Raw genomic sequence first — 21,593 nt, 5'->3', positions numbered from 1 at the left:
ATGAAATCTAAGTGCATTACTCTAGAGACACACAGAATACTGAAATTCTATTTTAGTGCACTTTTAATGACTATCTCAAAATTATCGGATTTTGTGTGCTCAAAAACACCTACTTTTAGTAACAGACATTAAAATACTTTCATTTTCTGACATTCAATTGATTTTTGGCTCAAACTTCTTGTCACACACATATAATGTACAAGTTAAAAAGAAAAAGTTACTGTTTCAACCTGTAACATCAAAATTGTGAGGATACTGGGTAAAATATGCAATTTAATATGACAGTAACTTCTTAATAGGTCATTTATATCCTTGCATTATTTTTAGCAACCAAACGTAGTCACTGATTCTAAAATAGTGAATTTAGGAACTTCAGAAAATTATCAATATTTTAGCAGCTTCTTTAATCCTCTAGCTTTTGACCTTTATTACTGAGCTATGTAACAGAACCTTTCAATATTAAGTATTCCACACATCCAAAGTTAAAATAAAATTAAGGTAGCCTTTAATTTAAAATTGAAGCAATTTATCACTAGGAAAAAAAATCCAAGTGTCATAAAAACAGGCATAACAATGTGGTAAGAATAAAGGAAGCACTTCTTCCAGAAAAGAACACCAGATTTAAATCCCAGATGAAGAATACATTCTGATTGAATTCAGATAAGCTTAGAAATAAACTTTTTTTTTTTTCAAAGTTCATATACAGAATTACACATTAAGATTGCTAGGAATACTAAAATGCAGAAAAGAAATTTTAAATAAATAATAAGCCAGTTTTAAAGTATTTTTATTTGTTTTTTTGCCAGTTAGGGAATTAATAACTATAATTTAAACACTACGAATTAATAGAATTTCCTCTTACGTCCACAGTACCTAAACTATAACACGACGATGAGAGAATAAGATGATGCTGATGATTTTTATCTATGTAGAGGCTGAGAAATTATATAATACTGTAATTTTGTAGCATGAGAAAGCCTCTATTAGAAATGCCATTGTTGGTAATGCCTTTTTATTAAAGCTTGACTATTTGGATAATTTATTAATTCTCTCATTAGATTTTCATTTTCATTTAGAAATTTTTTATAGTCACAAAAAGACCTTTGTTTTCAGATATGTTTTACATAATTAAAGTCCCATTAAAAAATGAGACTTAAAGAAAGAAAAAAAGAAAAGAATGAGACTTAAATGAACCTTAGTAAAAAATGCTAGAAAGCTCAATAGCCAATGATTCTTTTAGGTTTGGTAACATTTTCACACCCAAGTATATGATGCTATGTAAGGAGTAATGTCAGTTCCATAAAACAGATTCTACTCCAAACATTCTTAAATTTATAGGTTAAATTTAAACTGATATAATCACTGCTATAATTTCTATCATCTACCCTCACTTCAGCAAGGAGATTATCTCCTTGCCTTCTACTATCTGACTACTTCATTGATGAAATATTGGTTAGAAAAAATAAAAAGCAGATGAAACATTTAAAGTTCATGTTAGCGAGCACCTATGATAGAGGAAATACGTAAATAAGTAAACACACAATCTTCATACAGGAAGCACAAACTATACCAGGGACGTAAACACTCTAAATTTTGGATTATAAATTCTCACTTAATTTGTAAGTTTTAGATTTTTTTAATTTTTAAGGTAATCTCTACATTCACTTACAACCCCGAGATTTTCAAAATTTCTATTTACCCATGGGGTTTTTTTCTTTAAAAGAAATTTTTTTGTGTTTCTTTTTGAGAGTGAGAGAGACACAGCATGAGCAGGGGAGGGGCAGAGAGAGGGAGACACAGATTCTGAAGCAGGCTCCAGGCTCCGAGCTGTCAGCACAGAGCCCGACGCGGGGCATGCGCTACTGACTGACCCAGTCGGGCACCGCAACAGCTTGTATTTTTAGATTAAACTGGTCATTTCTGATTTACAATAACTGCCACCTCCTGACTGGTTACTTCTAACTGTAAAATTTTCTTTTAAACTGTCCTTTTCCCACTACCAAACCTGACTGTGATGATAACTCCATTGTCTTTCCAGATTTTAATAAAGGGCCAAACTACAAACCAGGTTTAAAAGAAATACTTCATAATACATATACATCCATTACAAAGAGAACATGCAAGCACGGTTGTGTTTAGAGATGCTTGAATCAAATGTGTTAGGTTGAACTCACCCTTGCCAGAGAAGTTCATCATTTGCAAGGTCCTGCCAAACACATGAAGCTAAGCAGAGGTCAGTCGCATTCAGGTAGGACAAGATGGTAAAGCTTAGCTCGGGGGGCAACATTTCCAAATTAATGAATCCTTCCTGTTCTTTAGATTTCCGTGCCTTCAAGAGGTGATATATATCGATGCCTCCTTGGACCTGTTTCCGATGACTGGTGTTAGAAATGCTGCTGGCAGCCATCCTCCTGCTCTGCTCTCTGCTGAGGTAGCCTTGCTCACTGTAACCTTCGTGCTGTAGCTGCTGGTTTCTGGCCACTCTCCACAGCCCCTGACCCATCTGCAAGCCTGGGAGAAAGCCAGAATGTATTAAGAAGGTTAACTCTGACCCGAAGCACTAATTTACCAGAATTAGCCTTCCTCATTAAAGCATGTTAAAAGGAGTAGTAGATTACAAAGAAGAGCTGGAACCTCCTAAGTACAAAACTTCGACAGAGAAAGTTGCAGAAATATTTGATTCGATATCAAATCACCTTTATCCCAGTTTGCTAGCTGCTTTTAAAGTCCACAGGTGACATAATCATTTTTCACATGGTGAGATTTAAAAGTTACTGATGTCCTAAAGACTCTTACAAATTATAATTATGTGGACTTATGGGCCAGTATTAAATGCAGCTCTGATCAGAGCACAGGACTTTAGTTAAAAGGCCTCTAGACCCTGCTTTTTATCACAACTCGGGCTAAGCTAAGCTAGCCCCTTTTAACCAAACTCCCAGATGCATAACAGCTGTGAAACAGGCTTTTCCTTTAATTCTTGCCAGTCTACACTTAAGTTGTAGACTGTAATAAAATGTAACATAGGCCCTGAAGTCTAATTCAGAAACCTTATAAATTAGACACCTAGAACTCCGTGATAAATAGCTTAGTAATGACTATTTGGTTTTGTTGTTTCTTTAAATAAAAATCAGAATTTAAACTGATTTTCCAGTTCTTCTCCAGACCCATGGATTCCTCAGAGGCACCTGGAAAAAGGTAGGAGAAGAAGAAGATGTGCCCCGGGCCTCCTCTACCTTCACTTGACCTCCAAACCAGAGCAGCTCTACATTTATCTGTTAGAAATATTGGACTGCCACTATACAAATATTAGGAAACTACTGGCCTAGGCTTCCTATTTGATCTTGGCTTCAAAATAAGTAACTTCTCCCAGGCTAATAAATTTATTGAGAAAAATGAAATCAGGAAGAGCTTTTAACTAACACAAATATTCCATGATCTCTTTTCCAAAATATTCTTGTTTTACAAACCCAAGTTGACTGCTAATATATATGTATGTGCATGCAATTTAAAAATTGGGAGAAAAAACTATTTTTCATATAAAGTCATTAAAGTAACTTTCATAGCATCATGTAACCTTAAAATAGTTTTAATGAGCTGTTTACAATGAGAATTAACAGAAAAAGAAAGAAAGAAAAACACCACGGGTGAATAGAAATTTTGAAAATTCTTAGGAATTTGAAAATTGAATAGAATTTCAAAGAATGTCAAAGATATTTTTTCAGGATTTAAAGAGACATGATCCACATTTATGTTTACTGAGTTATTGGCTATTATTTAGATAATGGACACTGTAATAGGTTACTCATTGATCAAAACAGAAAAATAGTCCAGGATAATTTTTCACTCTTCCTCCTTACAGTTGACTGCTTGCAACCCCAACAGCTTAAGGTATAAAGGAATGAGGGGTACAAAGAGAAGGGACATATTAATAATTTTCAAACGTGGGGAGATTTATTTACAAAGAAACCACAAAAAATAATCTTTTATCCCCATAACACACACGACAATAACGGTAGTGCTTAAATTGGTGATTAGAATATAATAATCAAATTTGTATTTTTTTTAATTTTTTTTTTTTTTTACATTTACTTATTTTTTGAGAGACATAGAGAGACAGAGCACAGGTTGGGGAGGGGCAGAGAGAGGAGGAGACACAGAGTCCAAAGCAGGCTCCAGGCTCCGCCGTCAGCACAGAGCCTGACGCGGGGCTTGAACCCACAAACCGCAAGACCATGACCTGAGCCGAAGTCGGACACCCAACCGAGTCACCCACGCACCCCAAATTTGTATTTTTTATATAGGCTCTTAAGAGATTGAACAGACAAGCTCCAGAGCTGCAGAAAATATTTACAAAACAGTTATCTAACAAAGTACTGGTATACAAAGAACTTTAAAGTCAACAATAAGAAAACAGCCCATGCAAAAATTTGCAAAAAATCTCAACAGATACCTCACCAAAAAAAAGATATATAGATAGCAAATAAGCATATAAAAAGACACTCCACATGTTATTCTACAATCTCAAATCAAAACAATGAGATAGTAAATACCATACATATTAGAATACTTGAAATCCAAAACACTGACAACACCAAATGCAGGCAAAGATGTGGGAATGCAAAATGGGACAGTCACTTTGGCAGTTTCTTGCAAAACATGCTTTTACCATATGACCCAGAATTTGTGATCCTTGGTATTCACCCAAATATGTTGAAAATTTATGTACACATAAAAACCTTCACACAAATGTCTATAACATCTGTACTCACAATTATCAAAACTTGTAAGCAACCAAGGTGAGTGCATAAACTGTGGTACATCCATACACTGAAATGTTTAGGACTAAAAGAAATGAACTACAAAGCCATAAAAAGACAGGGAGGAAACTTAAATGCGTATCACTAAGTGGAAGAAAATGATCTGAAAAGGCTACATAATGTACGATTCCAATAATTTGACATTCTGGAAAAGGCAAACTACAGAGAATAAATATGATTAACACAGAAAAATAAAGAATATCAACAAAATTTGTAAGGAATTTTAATTTTGGTTAATGTTTAAGTATGCCATGCCATACAACAACGTAAGCATAACTTAATTTTGACAACCATAACATTTCAAAATGTTCAAATGTTTCAAAATGACTCAAAATCATAAAGAAAGGTATTTTATTTCCATCATGGCTATTTCTGTTTATCTTAGCAAGAAAATATCTAAAATCATGTTGCCTGCCAAGGTCATTTAGCATATCTTATCCTTTTTGATGATTACTTACATTTATTTTTCTCTTTTGCTTTTGTACCACTAAACATAAATAATACAACATGGTAACTACAATGTTTGAAATCTCAAGATTTAAGGCATTTAATACCAATTTCTGTGTATTTTCCCTACAGCATCTTTCTGGTTAAGCAGCTGTTAAGCAGCTGTTGTTAGTCTCAGGGATGTTGCTAGGGAACACAGAATCAGGGTGATTTCCCTAGGCTCTGGACTTTAATGGGGATCGCTTAAATTGAGCACTGGATAATGTGATTCAGAAAGCATCCGGCAGGTAGAAAGAGGTAAAGCTAGCAGCTGGCTCTTGGGTTGGGGGTTGAAATTTGAGGCTCATATAAGCATAATTCAGACAAAGGAAACTGCATTTTCTATTCTCCTACTGAATAATGCCACAAATTGCCCTCTTGGAATGTCCCTTTCTTTTAGGGGCAGTTCTTCATACTGGGAAAGAACATAAAACGATAAACCACTTGGGGAAGATTCATATCATAAATTTATGCTTTGGAGAAAGGAAAGGGTGTTTATAGAGTTCCATCCCCATTCCCCATCTTCCTTAGGATAACAGAGATGTGGAATGTGGGTGGACTGTCAGAAAAGTGCTAAAACTCTCAAAACAACACGATATCCATTGCAGAAGCTGTGAACTGAGTCATGGAGGGAACACAATGTTGTGGACGCTGAAACTGAACAGACCTGAGTTTAAAATCTGGACTCCACTAGTTATTACTTACAGAGGACCTTGGGGGAATATACTTGACTATTCTAAGCTTTAGCTTCTTTATATGTATGTGATCATTTGCATATTACATAATAGTAATATCTATAGTTCAAAAGATCATTGTATTGAATGAGATAATGCTTATAAAGTTCATTCCACAGCTAATAATCAAGAAAATATCAGCTATCAGTTTGTTGTGAAAAGATTTTCATAAAGTGAAATTGATGAGCACTTTGGCCAAACTTATTTAATGGCACTGCAGTTGTCCAGATGTTATGCCTGCTTAATAAACTCATTTGTTCATGCTGATGCACACTATTCTTCATCTCTTTTAGTTACTTCATATTTCGGCCATGGTTATTCTTTCCCTCATAAATGCAGTTGTTTATATTGATGACCAAACCAACCAACCAACCAACCAAGTAAACCCAAACCTGAAAAACAAAGAAGACTGTGTTGTGTCCACTAAACAATTTCAAACCTCGGCATGCCTTATGATAGTGCCACTAACAAGGCCTGAAACAGGTCCTTGTGTTATTATTAGTAATCTGTCAACATTTGGTGCTAAAAGAGATATAAAATATGATAGCTTCACGCTGGGGTCTTACATGATGTCAAATTCCTGAAAATAGTTATCTGGACTGACTTCAAAGTACAAAATATTCAGATTTGTCTTAAAGTTTTAATAAATGTTAGTATAAAGATTTTCACAATTTAAAAACAGCATCATAAAAGATACAATACTCTGTCATTTGTGCCAATTCAGTCTAAAAAATATCAAGTTGCACAGTGGGATTACTGAATATACAAAGAGTTTAAAATTGAAAAAAATTAACCACCAAAGAAGTCTGTGTATTTGAAATAAATAGTTTGGGTATAAATATAGATTTTGTGATGAAATCACTGCTGATAATTTTATTCTCTCAAAACAGGTTGAGAAATATAGATACTTACTCCTAGGAAACAGCACTCTTAAGAGCATAGTTAGTCTATTCTATGTACAAATAAAAGAAATATGGTCAATTCTTGTAATTTGTGGTAGTTTGGTGGGATAAAGTCACTGCATACAGTGAATTAGCAAATACTAAACCATTGTTCCTAGCAGATATATGCCGTTAGGTTACTACAGCCTCTGGCTGCATTTTTGCCAACTGATGAATACATAATCTTGCTTTATGCATGTTTCTGTTTAAAGACATCTTGTTTAATATACATTGTTGATTCACTAAGATTGAACTCACCAAACCTGATCAGAGCTCATCTAACACAGGCATTTTCTCTATAAAGCACCATCACAGCCTTTTTACAGTTAGGAACACTACCCAGCACGTGAGTAGCAATTATGGGGGGCATTTTCAACAGTGAAATCATCAACACAAAAGGACAAAAACGTACAAATGTGCCACTATACAGATCACAAAAAGGACACTTGTTTATAATATCAGAGCTACAACAGGAAAACAGAGCATTGCCTTAATTTAACCTTAGCTGGGAACAGCACCTCACAGATGCAAATTTTCTACAGGTCTGTACTTGTCTGAGAATGACTGTGACAGTGCCAGGAGTCCTGATTTGGGGGATCAAAAAATAAATTTTAGCAAGTAGGAGAAATCACAGATACAAAATCTGCAAGTTAGGAAATTGCTGTAATACTGTTGAAGAGGTCCCATGCCTTTTCCTCCAGATTTGAATTTATTTTCTGTAAAGTTTATCATGTTCAGGAGACTTAGAAGATTTTTTCTAAGGACCTTCAAAATGAAACCAAAGATATTTTCTCTTGGTCTCCAAAGGTAGAAACAGTGCTTCATTATTTACCATCCGATGGAAATAAAAATGCCATAATTACATAGGTTACAGGAGAAATTATACTGATAAAAATTCCATACAAGATTTCAAAATTGAAGTTCTTCCTTTTAGAAAAGAGAAAAAATTATAGGAAAAAAAATCAAGGTAAATCGGATGCTATAGTGTCTTATTTTTCAGAATGATAATAAAATTGACACTTAAAAGCAGAAATTTAGATACTATTTAGTAAGTGTGAATTTACATTTTACAGAAAATGGTCAATGCAAAATAAAATAAATCCCAGAACTCCTTTTTAAATTGGATGAAGACTCTCAAATGAAGCAATGGCCAAACATGCAAGTGGATATTATTCAAGAATCTCATTTTTCCTGAAATTATGCAAACATAGCTATCAATTTAATTAATTTTGATTATTTTAATACAGTGGTCAAGTAATGCTCCTTACATCTCAGAGCTATTACATACAGTTTTCATGTAAGGGCCAAAGATTTATGTTCAATTCTCCACTATTTGCAGATGTACTCATGTACATGAGTTCATATACATGCAAATGTCTCAGGTGGACAGAAAACTCAGAAGCCTGGCACTACTGGTTATGGGATGGGTAACCAACCTGAGCCGCTTTGAACACTCAGTGGTACTGTGGATAAATATGTCACATTAGCTGAAAGAGTCAACCGTTTTATTAATTTAATTGCATGCATAAGAATTTCCTATTTTTGTTTATTATCTTACACTTCAAATTTAACTTTGTGTTCCTAAAGTCCTATGCTACCGTGGCACAGTAGTTGGAATAAAAAAAATGGAAATTAACATTACTTTAGGAAGATTCCGGCATTTTTCAAAAATAGTCTTTGATAAATATTGAGCAATAAGCATGAATAAAACTTCTTGCTTAGCCAAAGGTCCATTTATAGAGAAAATAGCCACTATCACCTCTAAATCATCTGTTGCACCTCTACCTGACAACATTTTAGGCATGTTACATCCACGGTTATTATGTATATATGTTGCTTTTCCTTCCAAAAAAAAGCTTTTTTGGTATTACATCGCTTGATGTTAGTATTCTCAACTCTAACACTATTTTGATGCATGCTAATATGGTTTCAGAAACAGGTTTTAAGCCAGCAGCAGGATAAATATATATGGTAGGGTGTCATCTCATTAACATGGTTTGTGAGATATCAATTGGATAGTAGATAAAAGAAAGAATGTTCTAACTCATTTTTGGAAAAATCTTTTATGGTCAATTCCTAGCATCTTGTTAAAAGTTTAAGCATGAATACGTATATTTATCACTTTTCCTTCCTATTAAAATGAGAGGAAATAAAAAAGAGAAATTTAAAAACCTGAAAGAGAAGGAAAACAGGCTGTTGAGTGAACAAAACATTTGAACAGATTTCTGTAACATGACATTGGAAGGAGTAGTGGTTACTAGTGAAGCCATGAAGAGGAAGGAGAAAGATAGTATGGAATAGTGCATGGGGTTAAACAGAAGCTTATCTATCCTGCAGAATCTTCAAAAGTCTTTTGAGGGTCCAAAGCACAGCATAAGTAAGGAATTAATTCAGAGTAAAATGAGGAACAAAAATCAAGGGATCACTGGGTCACTGTTTCCTTCCTTCCACAATATTGACAAAAATTAGCCCCTTTACAATCTTATTAAGAAGTAAAATGGAACAACAGACAACAGAAGCTATCCTTCAACACACATGCAACAAGTGTCTTGAATGATTAGGCATCTACTCCAACCCCTTTCCCTTATCTGGGTTAAATGAAGAAGTGTTTCTTCTAAAGAAACTGAACCCTAGAGAAAAGATTCCCCTTGTAACATTTAGAAGCAGCCCAACATAATGGCTATCAAACCAATCATCCCAAAGCAAGGGCCACCAACTTTATATAGGTGCATACATCTACAAATCAACTTTTTATTGTCTCAAAGATCTAACATTCAATCATTAATCATTGAATCATATTCAAATGCTGAAGCATTTGCACAATGATCACTTGGCTTATTTTCCTTATTTTACCCAGTGACTCTTCAACAAGAGTTAAAAGTTAATTTTAATCTTGATCTAATAAATAAAATCATAAACTCTACATATTACATATTTGAGAGTTGGCTTACAGAAGGAACCCACTGAAGTTCTGCATTGTATAAATATGGCAGAAGGGTACATCTTTCTCCCAACTTTAACCTTTCCAGTCCACTTGGGACATCCTCAAGAGCTACCCAGAAAATCCTAAAGCAGTGTTTCTTAAATACAGATTATGAATGTCCAGTGAGCTAGAAGATAATCAACACAAAACAAATGCAATGGAATAATATCAAAAGAAATATTAGGAGCGGATGTGAAAAAGCTCCTATTGGCCAACCCATATGAAAATTTGAGCATCCAAATAATAAGCACACTAATGGATTATAATCCATCACATAACAAAAAGAATCCATGTGTTTACATTGATAATAAATAAACATATAAATAAAGGAGACAAAAAGCTCTTCTTTACAGAAAAATGTTATACAGATAAAAGGAATACAGGGGTATTAGAAGAATCATCTCACAAGCATCATAGGAAAAATAATTCTGGCAAAGATTATGAGTGGATGCTGTATCTGGAATTTGAAAAAGAATGGAATATTTATAGTGTTTCCCAAGATTCCTCACATATGACTCCTAAATTACAAAAAAAATTATCAAGACAGTATATAACCAAATGACCAAAATTAACATTTATCAACAGGAGACAAATTATATCATGTGCCTCTGGCCCCAATACTCTGAGAAGGACACAGAATCAATTGTGCAGTATTCCTGACAAAAATGTATGTATAAACTGCAGCTAACCATGAGGACTATCAGAGGAAACCAAATGGAGTCTCTAAAATGATAGGACTTTTCCCTTCACAAATGCTATGAAGTCAAAGAAAGGCTGAGGAACAGTTCAGGAACATTATTCGGATAACCGAAAGACTAAACACATGGACTAAAGATTGGATCAAATATCATATCACTGTTAAAGTTCCTGAATTTGATAACTGTGCAGTGGCTCTGTCACAGTATATTATTGTTCTTTGGAAACACACTTCAGACATCCCATACGTAACTTAGTCTCAGATGGTTCAGAAAAATAGTAACGTCTATCTCTGTAAACAGAAATTTGGTGTGGAATCCAGGCATGTCAATTTGAAAAAAACTCTTGGTTTGATATGCACTCGGTTTAAAATTACTGCTCTGGAGTTTACTGTAATACAGACTGAAAACCACTAATCAGGAGATAAATGCCCAGCATTATGGATTAACAGTAGTAGGAGACTCCTGTCAAGGAAAACATCAAAACGGATGTGCCATTTTTGACAAAAAGTTTTATTTTAAAGGATGGAGAAAATGTTTGAAAGAAAGTAGAAAGAAACGCCCCTTTTAACTCTTTTTGTGTTCATCTTTAAGACTTGGCATTCATGGCTGTGTTCTCTCCTTCTGTACATAACATTATGTGGATAATATTCAATAATATAAATATTAAACATAATATTGTTTTTATACCATGAAACATTTATTTAGTACTTTCTCTATGCTAAATACTCTGTTAAAGCTTTTCTATGTTACCTCATTTTAATCCTCACAACAACCACAACAGGTAGAGATTATTATTCTAATTTTGTAGCTGAGGAACTATGACCCAGAGAGGTTAAACATCTTTGCCCAAGATCTCATAGCTGGCGAATGTAAAATTTAGGATTCAAGCTTAGGTCTATGTGAGTCCAAAGCTTTTATTCTCAACCACCAAACCTTATGCCCAGAACCGTTAGAGCCCACAGATGGCAAAGGCAATCTCCCATCTGTTTCTTCGGCGCTGGCTCTCATCTCTTTTTCCTGTTACTGCTTATTACCTCCATTGTTGTTTCCGGCTGCAGTTTTTCTCACAGGCTTTGATGAGAAAACAGATCTGGTTAAAACTCCAACACAGAATCTGATTCACCTATAGACTGTGGTCCTCATTTTCCTCATCAGTAAGATAATGGATAATTCTTATCCCATGGGACTTACAGGGGATAACATTTAAAGAACCTAATTCAGAGTAACAGGTAGTTTCGTGGCCATCTTTCAAACTTCTTTAAATGATAATCATACGTTGCTTTTTCCATTTCAAATTAACCTGATTATTTTGGATTTAATTAGTGAGTGGTTATAGTCCTGCTTCTGAATTTCATTAATTTAGGATCTGAGAAATTGGGAGAGATGCCATTTACCTTTGCTAGGTGAATATATAAAGTAAGAAAAAGATTCTAACTTTGCTTAGATTGAAACACTATATATAAAAACAAAGTTTGACAATTAAGGCCAAGTACTTAGTCATCAGTCAGTGGTAACAGAGATACTTTTTTGGCAGTTAAACACTACCATCATCTTTAATCATCATCAATGTTTCTAGAAATGAAAACTTTAAGACTCCATAGGAAGATTCAACATGTCAAAGTCACTTCTGGTAGCATGACAAAATAAATCTGTCAATTAATAAGAGGAAATTTCTACTATAGATCTCTAGAACATCAGCAATCACCAGTAATTTAAATTTTAAAGTACTTTGTGAATAGCATGGTAATTCATTAGATCTTTAAAGTTAATGTTACAATTGTTGAGATTCATATTTTTAAGCGTATTTCTTAATTACGGAATACTAATATTTATTCAAACATGTTCGTTAAGACAATACCTTTGGAACAACCTATTACACTGTGCTATTTTTCACATTTATCATATTATATATAGTAAAAGAAATAAATATTTAAAAATGTATACATACCTTGTTTTATCATGCTCTGTTTCACTGCACTTGGCAGATACTTAGTTTTCTACAGATTGAAGGACTGATGCAAACCTGCATCAAGCAAGTGCATCAATGCCATTTTCCCCGACAGCATTTGTGCACTTTGTGTCACATTTTAGCAATTCTTGCAACACTTCAAACTTTTTCATTATCATCTGTGATCAGTGAATATGAGTCACTGAAAGCTCACGTGATGGTTAGCATCTTTTAGCAATAAAATATCTTGTAGCTAAGGTGTGCACATTTTTTAGACATAATACTATTGCACACTGTAATAGACTACAGTAGAGTATAAACATAACTTTTATATGCATTGAGAAACAAAAAAAATTCCTTTGATTTGCTTTATTGTGGTATTCAGTTTATTGTGGTCCAGAGTCAAACCCTCAATATCTCCGAGGTAGGCCTGTATATAGGCAGTCCTTGCTTTGTACAACATTGTGCTAACTATTAACAGTGACCATGGGACTGTGAAAAGCTCTAATATGCACATTTCAGTTACAACGGTACCATGCAAAGTAGGAACTGAGTTTAAGTACTAAGACGAGGAATTGATTGCAATCAATAGGCTACATGTATAAATCCAGTACCAAATACAGTGCCTTATCCCTATAAAGTGCTCAGTAAATATTTTGAGTGAACAAATGGATGAGTGGCATGCAATGATAAAAAACTGAATTAGATGAACCTTGACTTAAACTTCACGTATCTTTTAAAAATTAACTCAAATTGGATCACAGACTTAAATGTAAAGTGTACAATTGTAAAACTTTTAGAAAAATTCATAGAAGGAGATCTTAAGGATCTAGGATTAGGCAGAGTTCTCATACTTGACATCAAAAGGATGATCCATAAGAGTAAAACTCCGTAAGAGTAAAAACTGATAAAATATATCTCTATAATCAAGAACTCTTGCTCTTTGAAGCCCTATGTAAAGAAGATGAAAACACAAGCTGTGTAGAGACTGAGAGAAAATATTTGAAAACTACATTCTGACAAAGGACCACTATCTAGAATACATAAACAACTCTCAAAACAATAAAAAAAAATTCAATTTAAAAAGAAGCAACAGATATTTTGCCAAAGAGGATATAACAAATGGCACGTAAGCAGATGGTGACACATTCAATATATCATTACCCAGGAGGGAGTGGGTCTAACCATAAAAGGGCAGCATGAGGAATCCCTGTGGTGCTTGAACTGTTCAGTATCTTGGCTGTGGTGCTGGATAGTAGAACCTGTGAATAATTTCATATACCTATTTACACATGGGAGTGAAAATAAAACTGGGGTTATATGAATAAGATTGACAGACTGTATTCATATCAATGTCTGGGTTGTGATAGTAGATTACAGTTTTGCAAAATGTCCCCATCCGTGTAAACCTGCCAAGGTGTACAAAAGATCTCTCTGTATACTTCCTGCAACTGCACGTGCATCCACAATCACCTCAAAAAAGGGGGAGGGTAAAATTGTACACTTACAATGGGTGAATTTTGATATGTGAATGATAAAGCAGTAAACTGGTTTAAAAAAAGAATCAGAGAGAAACTCTAATGCCTGCTCTAAAGAGAATGACAGAGGATGCAGCAAGTCTAGTGTCATTTGACAAATAGTAACTATGTTAAATTTCAGGAAATTCAACTAATCATTAAAAATCTATAACCTATGAATCATCTCTGACTTCATGGGACTTCCTATATGGGTCAAAAGAAGACATGATCAAGGAATACAAATCCTGAAAGATATAAATCCTATGTTCTGACTATTTACATAGGATGCATCAATAATTGGATAGAACATAATTGGGAAGTGGAACCTGGGTGGCCCAGTCAGTTAAGCGTCCTGCTTCGGCTCAGGTCATGATCTTGCGGTTTGTGGGTTCGATCCCCGTGTTGCTCTCTCTGCTTCTGAGAGCTTGGCGCCTGGAGCCTGCTTTGGATTCTATATCTCCCTGTCTCTCTGCCTCTCCCCCTGCTCATGCTCTGTCTCTCTCAAAAGTAAATAAACATTAAAAAAAAATAAAAAAAAATAATTGGGCAAAGGTATAAATGCTAAAGAACTGGTATTTGTGTGTCTCCTCTTTGATCTAATAAATATGGAAATGCAAAATACATTAAAGAGAAAACTGGTATAATTACTTATTAAAAATCAAAGTACATAAACTTAATTCGGATTGCTTCAAATAAGCTTATTTCTAATATATAGAAATACTGATAATTTACTAAGAAGATTTTAATAATAAGTATTAAATACTATGATTTTAAAAATCAGAGTAAGTTTTGTTTAAACCTCTTATATTCTTTTTTTAATATTTAAAAAAAATTTTAAATATTTTTATTTATTTTTGAGAGAGAGAGTGAGTGGGAGGGGGCAGAGAGAGAGGGAGACACAGAATCTGAAGCAGGCTCCAGGCTCCGAGTTGTCAGTACAGAGCCTGACATTGGGGCTCTAACTCATGAGCCATGAGATCATGACCTGAGCCGAAGTTGGATGCTCAACCGACTGAGCCACCCAGGTGCCCCTACATCTCTTATATTCTTAAAAATCCTTGTTTCTATTAAAATAATAATGGTGACATTAATAATAATACATACTTTTATTATGTATTGATGGGTTATTTGGAAAAGCTTATTTTAAAAAAATAAGTGTTTAGGCCTCTTTGGGTTTTAAACTTTGGGTTTTATTATGCTGAGATTGGAGAATGTAGGCTATATGATGTCTGCCTGAGAGAAATGTGTAAGTTTTCTTGACACTGTTACAATGGAAAGTGAATTTAAAGTTACAGCTCCAATTATGCCATATGTCGTATGACCTTAGATATTTCAAACAAGGTTTGTGAGCTTCTGTTTCCTATAAAATATGGGAAATCACTCCTGTCTATTTTACAGGATTGCTTTAAGTCTTAATTGATGAGACAGATATATATATATATATATATATATATATATATATATATATATATATATATATATATCTGTGACATAAAAGCATCTTTTAATTGGTAAAGCAGTATGTAGATCCTGACCTTTTTCTAATGCAAAGATTACAGAAATAGCAATACTTTTCTGACATGATTTTAGATGTAATTTTCTCATTTTTACCAAATGAAATACAGTTTCAGTCAAAACAGAGCACAATGGCACTTCCACCAAGAGGCCAGAATAAATTAATCATCAACTATATTAGTCACCAACTTAGTACAGGGTATGAGAACCGTAATACTTTTCTAGTCTAGTAGATGGCTACATTTCTAAAACAGACAGTATTCTTGACTGACTGTATTTGTAATGTCTTGTTCTCTTTTCAAAAGAGTATTTCCACAAAAAGTAAGAGTTATTTATTTTAGTAATAGCTGTTGCTATATCTAATATACAGCTTATCTGTAAAATGTTAAGCAGCTTTAATCAAAACATCCCTATGTAACAAACATCAAATGAAATACTATTCTATAAGAAAAAGGTAAATGAATTAGTACGTTTAGTAATTCCATGGCAGTAAACATTCCACATGCTGTGGAGATAACTCCACGTAATAAAGAATGGCTTACATACCATTTAGGTAGAAAATACACGGTGGGAGATGGGAAAAACAGAAATGAGTCTGGAGGCATCAAAAACGCCTACTTCTTTAAATACTTTGGTTTGAAGCAAACCAATTCCATAAATTTCTTCCTGAGAAAACACTGTGAATCACTGGTTTGTGATGATTGACATATAAATAATCTCATTCAAATAACTCACCATAGAAAGTTAGTTTTCCTCAATAATTCCTAAACATCTGAATAGTGGAATTCAGAAATGAGAGATTTCCTATCTCAGATAAAGATTTAAAATGTTATATCAGAAAAGTTAGTCCGAAAATGTTAATCTTATTATGACTTAAAGATGAGGAAATTCACTTTTATCTTCTTAGAAATTTTCGGTATTCTTCAATTAGATAGTAACAACTAGAATTTGATTATTTTAGGTTTTCTGATTATGTTATCATTTATCCTTCAATGATATCATGTGATACTACTCAATGGCATAAGAACATCAGAAATTCTGTGAGAAAATATTTTCTCTAAGACATTTAGAATCAAGTGGCAGCCCAGCATTTATTTCTCCACTTCCAAAAGAATGGACCACCAAAGTAGTTCAGAACACACTGGGTGGAGAAATTTAAAAAAAAGAAAAGAAAAAAAAGAGAAGAAAAAAAAATGTGATAACCAAAATCACATCCCTAAAACTGAATGGCAACGATTGAGGGAAAGAAGGGTAGGTCCACAAGGAGGTCTTTCTAAGAAAAGGGAAATAGCTAAGTATTAAGAGGTCACAAGGTACGTTAAACACATTAAAAAAAAAAAAAAAACCCACACTCATTAAATTTAAAGATCTGGTCTGCAAGAGCAGTTTTTGTTACTAAAAGGCATACCATTTGTAGTTGTTTTTTTTTAATTCAAAAAGATTTACAATATCACTTTGGTTTCTGAAGCTTTTTTCCAGTTCTTTAATTTGATTCTATAATGAGGGCCACCAAACGGCATCTAAACAAATCTAAAAATTAAAATGTGTCATTTAAATGTGACCAAAAAAAGCTGAGAATTTTAGCTTTATTTAATTTCTTTGGCTTGTTTTGTAAGAAATGTTCCACTGTTTTATTTTAACCTTTAAATAAAATACATTTATCATACCTCACCTGTTTTAACTTTTAAACAAAAAGAATTATTACACTCCTCATCAGTATTGTTGTTAATTACGCTGGTTCTTACTTAACCGCAGTATTTACTCAAGCCCACTGAAAATCAGCAACTGCCACAGCAGCATATCTCAACCCACCTCCTTGGGGCACACCATGCTCTGTGCCCACGGACCAAAATGTCCATTGCTATGACAGTTGAGGAATTAAAATAACAAAACAAAAACTAATTCTCACTGAATTGCCTGTAGACAAATAAAACAAGAAATCAAAATATTGAGGGCAGCCAGAATACAAGGAAAGACAGAAATGAGGTGAGAAAATATCCAGTCATGAAAAGAGACAGACAGAAAATATAGATTTATTTGGGCTCCTTCTCTTTATTAGCTGTATTGGGAAAGTCACTTAAATTCGAGGTCTCAGTTTCCTCACCTGTAAAACAAGAGTTTTGAACCTGATGATCGATCCCTAAGGTCTCTTTTAGCTATAAAATTCTATGATTCTGAGACATAGAGATGAGAAAAAAATTTTTTTCTCTGACAATGAGAAAAAAATCCTAAAAAATAAAATAAAATGAAGAGGTGATAGAGTGTGTGTGTCTAAGCATCTGTTCTTTCCATTCTTTTCCCCTGTGTTCATGACTTCTACAAATCACTACTCAGTATGGGCAGATAGGGATTCTCCTAATACGGCTCACTAACTAAAATCTTGTTTCTTCATTCAAAGAGCTTATGAAATCTTATGGAATCTATTCCTGACTAACACATGAACACAGAGCTAAACTCCCTAAACCTAATGCCTAAACCTGAAACCACAAATCTTTTTTCATCTCTGTCACTAAAGTATGTGCCACAAGTACGATGTAAATTATTCAAGCCAAGATGTTTTAATTTTATTATAGAATCTATGTCGATAAATTTGTCAGAAAAACAAAGTGATGAGGAAAAAACAAATAAGGAATAGCAATTTCTAGAAGTAGCTATATTTCATTAAAGTCATTTTAAAATTATTAAGTAATTTAATGAAAAAGCAATATGAGTTAGATGTATTTCGGACTTCAGTATTAATGATCTTGATGCATTATCACAGGCCAGCCAAGGGATTAGCCTCAGTTTCCAAATTTGAATCAAAATATAGAAAAAAGACAGTTGTACCCAACTTGGTTAAGTACTGAACTATAAAACCAGACGTTTCAGTAATTTCAATGCACTGCGATCAAAGAAGATAATCTCTTGGTGACTCAATGGTTTTATTTTACACTGTGAAGTAAGGAAAATGACTATCTTTTAACCTATATAAAAGCACAGTAAACACATAAAAAAATCCCTATTAAATTGATCACATACAAGAAATTATAATGGCTGTTTCAGCGTATTTAGCAGTTATTACTATAGGGTATTTTGTGGGTGGAAGTGTTTCAACTGTATTATTTTCTCAAGCGTCTGTTTAAAATTTTGCATATATCTAAGGGCCCAACATCACATTAGTTAACTGGCTGTAACCTACTATAAATGAAATACTAGCCTGACAGAGAATCCCAATTTAAAAGCCAAACTTGTAATTTGAGAATTGACACATTTAGGCTACTGTGAAACACTTAAGGTATAGAAGATAAACCTGAATTACACTTTACGAGCGGGTAAGGATTTACAACATCTTTCAAACCTGGAAGGAGCACAGGCACTTTTACAGCAGATCACAGCCAACAGAGTGTCACAACAAACCCTGAAAGCCTGCACCTTTCATTCCTAATAAGCTTATGCGATTCATTGACACAATCTGTGCTGGTGGTGCACAGCCAGGAAATGCTGATAGAAGGAGGTACCTGCCACCTAATAATGCTGAAAAACAGACCTGCAAAGTACACTTCTATTCTCAGATTCCCCTCTCCTATCCTTACTTGATCTTCCACCATCATAAAGAGGGCCACCGACTTGCATTCTTTCTATACCAGAAAAGCACACCTCTAGCTTTTCCTAACTTCTTTCCTCCTTGAGAGCTATCTTTGCTCACATGTATTTTGATACGGTTTCAACTATATAAGATGGTAATGGGTAAAGAGTACACAATCTCCAGCTGTGATATGCTCTGCTCATGTAGACCCTAAAAATACAAACACTCCTCTCACACACATTGGCCCTCAGGCAGAATTTCCCAAGAAAAATAGTAGGCCCCTCTTCAGATAATTAGAAGGACCAAAAGACAACAAACAAAAGCCCAACTTTTTGCAGAGAGGTAATACTTGCCCAAATTTCTTTACAAGTTGACATCTCTCCTCTGACTGCATTTCACGTGGATGCATTTTTGCTCAGTTATTTCCATCTATTAACGCTTACATTTTTAATGTTTGTTTACTTTTGAGAGAGAGACAGACAGACAGAACACAAGCAGGAGAGGGGCAGAGAGGGTGAGAGACAGAATCTGAAGTAGGCTCCAGGCTCTGAGCCAGCCCGGAGCCTAACCTGGGGCTCCAACTCACAAACCGCGAGATCAGGACCTGAGCCAAAGTCAGAAGAAGCTTAACCGACTGACCCACCCAGGCACCCCGCCCCCCGCCCATCCATTAACTCTTAAAAGTTATCAGCCAGGCTGTCTGTGTTAGGCAGTCTTGAGGATAGCCCCCAAAGACCCTTGCATCCTGGAACTGGTGCCCTTATATATTCCTCTCTACATTGACTTTTGGTTGGATTTACTGAGTCACTTCTATTACAATGTGGCAAATACCACTTCAGAGATTAGGTTATAAAAGACTACTGACAAAAGACTCTCTATTGTACTCTCTATGTGGTGGAGAACCTAGGTCTGTAAACAACCATGTGAGTGCACGTGGAAGCGTGGATGCGGATCCTTCTACCCCTGAGAGAAGCTTTCAGATAAGACCAGTCCCCACCTATAGCCTGACTACAAACTCATGAAAGACCTTGAGTCAGAGGCTCTCCACCAAGCTGTAACCAAGTTTCTGACCCACAAAAACTGTGAGATAATCAATGTTTGTGGTTTTAAGCTGCTGAATTTGAGTAATTTGTCACTCAGCAATGGATAACTAATACAGTATCTCATCAGACAAAATATCAAGTTAAAGTGAATAAAAATGGCAAGTTTCTTAACTCAACTTGAAAAACAGAATAAATTTTTTTCTTCATTCTCAGATCTGCTCACTTTTGTAAACCATTTTCTTGGGGGGTTTAAAAACCTCCTATCTCATAAATACGGTTGCCAAACTCCAAATATTAAAAGGAAAGCTCAAATGCAAAACATAAATTAGCTTCACTTTGCAGTAATAAAGATCATGATATATTGTATTGGAGAGAAACATCTAGGATCCAAGAAAATAAAAGTTCAATTTTAAAAAAATAAGTAGACTCAGTTATTAAATTACTAATACATACAGATCCTAAAAACAAGAACAAAAACTTCATTGAGGATTGGAATTAATTTATGTATTTTCACCTAACAATATTTCATTGGAACGCTCACCGTAAGAGAGTAGACCCCAGTCACAAACAAGAGATAGATTAAAAAATATGCCAGATTTATAATACAAGTTTGACTGCTGGAGCAACTGGCAAATCCATCATAACCTTAACTAAAAAGTGTTTGCATTCTTATTACTGAAAAGTAAGTAAAGAACCGAAAATGGTACCTATGCATCAAGAAACCACTGTTTGAAAAGCAACACTTGGGCTAGAAAGAGGATTCCTTGCCATTTCTTGCCTTTATTTCATAATGAGGCCGGGTCATCACCTGGGGTCCCAAGTTCACCTACACTCCAGTGGCCTAGAAACACAAGGAACACACCTACTCCCGCCTCCTGATACAGATTCCACATTTTAATAAGCCATCACAGCTGTCACTCTAAATGCTCTGCACAGCTATTGGTCCCAAAGTCTCGCTGGTTGGCAAGTTTCTGCCAACTGGCAAGCACCCGTTGTCTATTTCCGAGAAGAAAAGTAAGGGTATGCAAAGAAGAGAGGCAAGAGCTCTGACATATCTAGGCTGATGCTTGTACCTGAACGACCTGCGATCCCCACCGCCGCCGCGACGAATCGGTCTCTGGGCGGGGGCTTTTTTTAGTCACAAAGAAAATGGCTCAGCCGGGAACCGGTGCCCGGGCCATGGAGAAGCCGGTTCAAACTTCACTTGTTCACGCCGATAGTGGTGACAGCAGTGAGGATATCAGAAGCAGCACAGGATTCCTCTGGACTCAGCTCGCCTCAAGCTGTAGCAGCCAGAGCTGCGGACTGCCCGACTTTTGACGTTTCCTATTGTTGCCGGAAGTGAC

The 21,593-nt window shown here is 34.9% G+C and overlaps 1 protein-coding gene across 1 annotated transcript in view; it reads right to left on the bottom strand.

Moving 5' to 3' along the window:
* FBXO8 (F-box protein 8) overlaps positions 1-21,582 on the bottom strand; it is a 44,829-nt gene extending 23,247 nt beyond the window's left edge. Inside the window, exons 1-2 of the mRNA XM_015544268.2 lie at positions 21,321-21,582; positions 2,175-2,511 (exon numbers count right to left, since the gene is read on the bottom strand). Of these exons, the coding sequence (XP_015399754.1) occupies positions 2,175-2,503 (329 nt within the window). The 5' untranslated portion in view covers positions 2,504-2,511; positions 21,321-21,582. The remainder of the gene's footprint in view (positions 1-2,174; positions 2,512-21,320) is intronic.
* Positions 21,583-21,593: the final 11 nt, after the last annotated feature.

Source organism: Panthera tigris, chromosome B1 (genome assembly GCF_018350195.1).
Source record: "Panthera tigris isolate Pti1 chromosome B1, P.tigris_Pti1_mat1.1, whole genome shotgun sequence".
In the NCBI taxonomy this organism is placed as follows: Eukaryota; Metazoa; Chordata; class Mammalia; order Carnivora; family Felidae; genus Panthera; species Panthera tigris.
The sequence above is the reverse complement of the archived record's forward strand: the minus strand, read 5'-3'. Positions and strand labels throughout refer to the sequence as shown.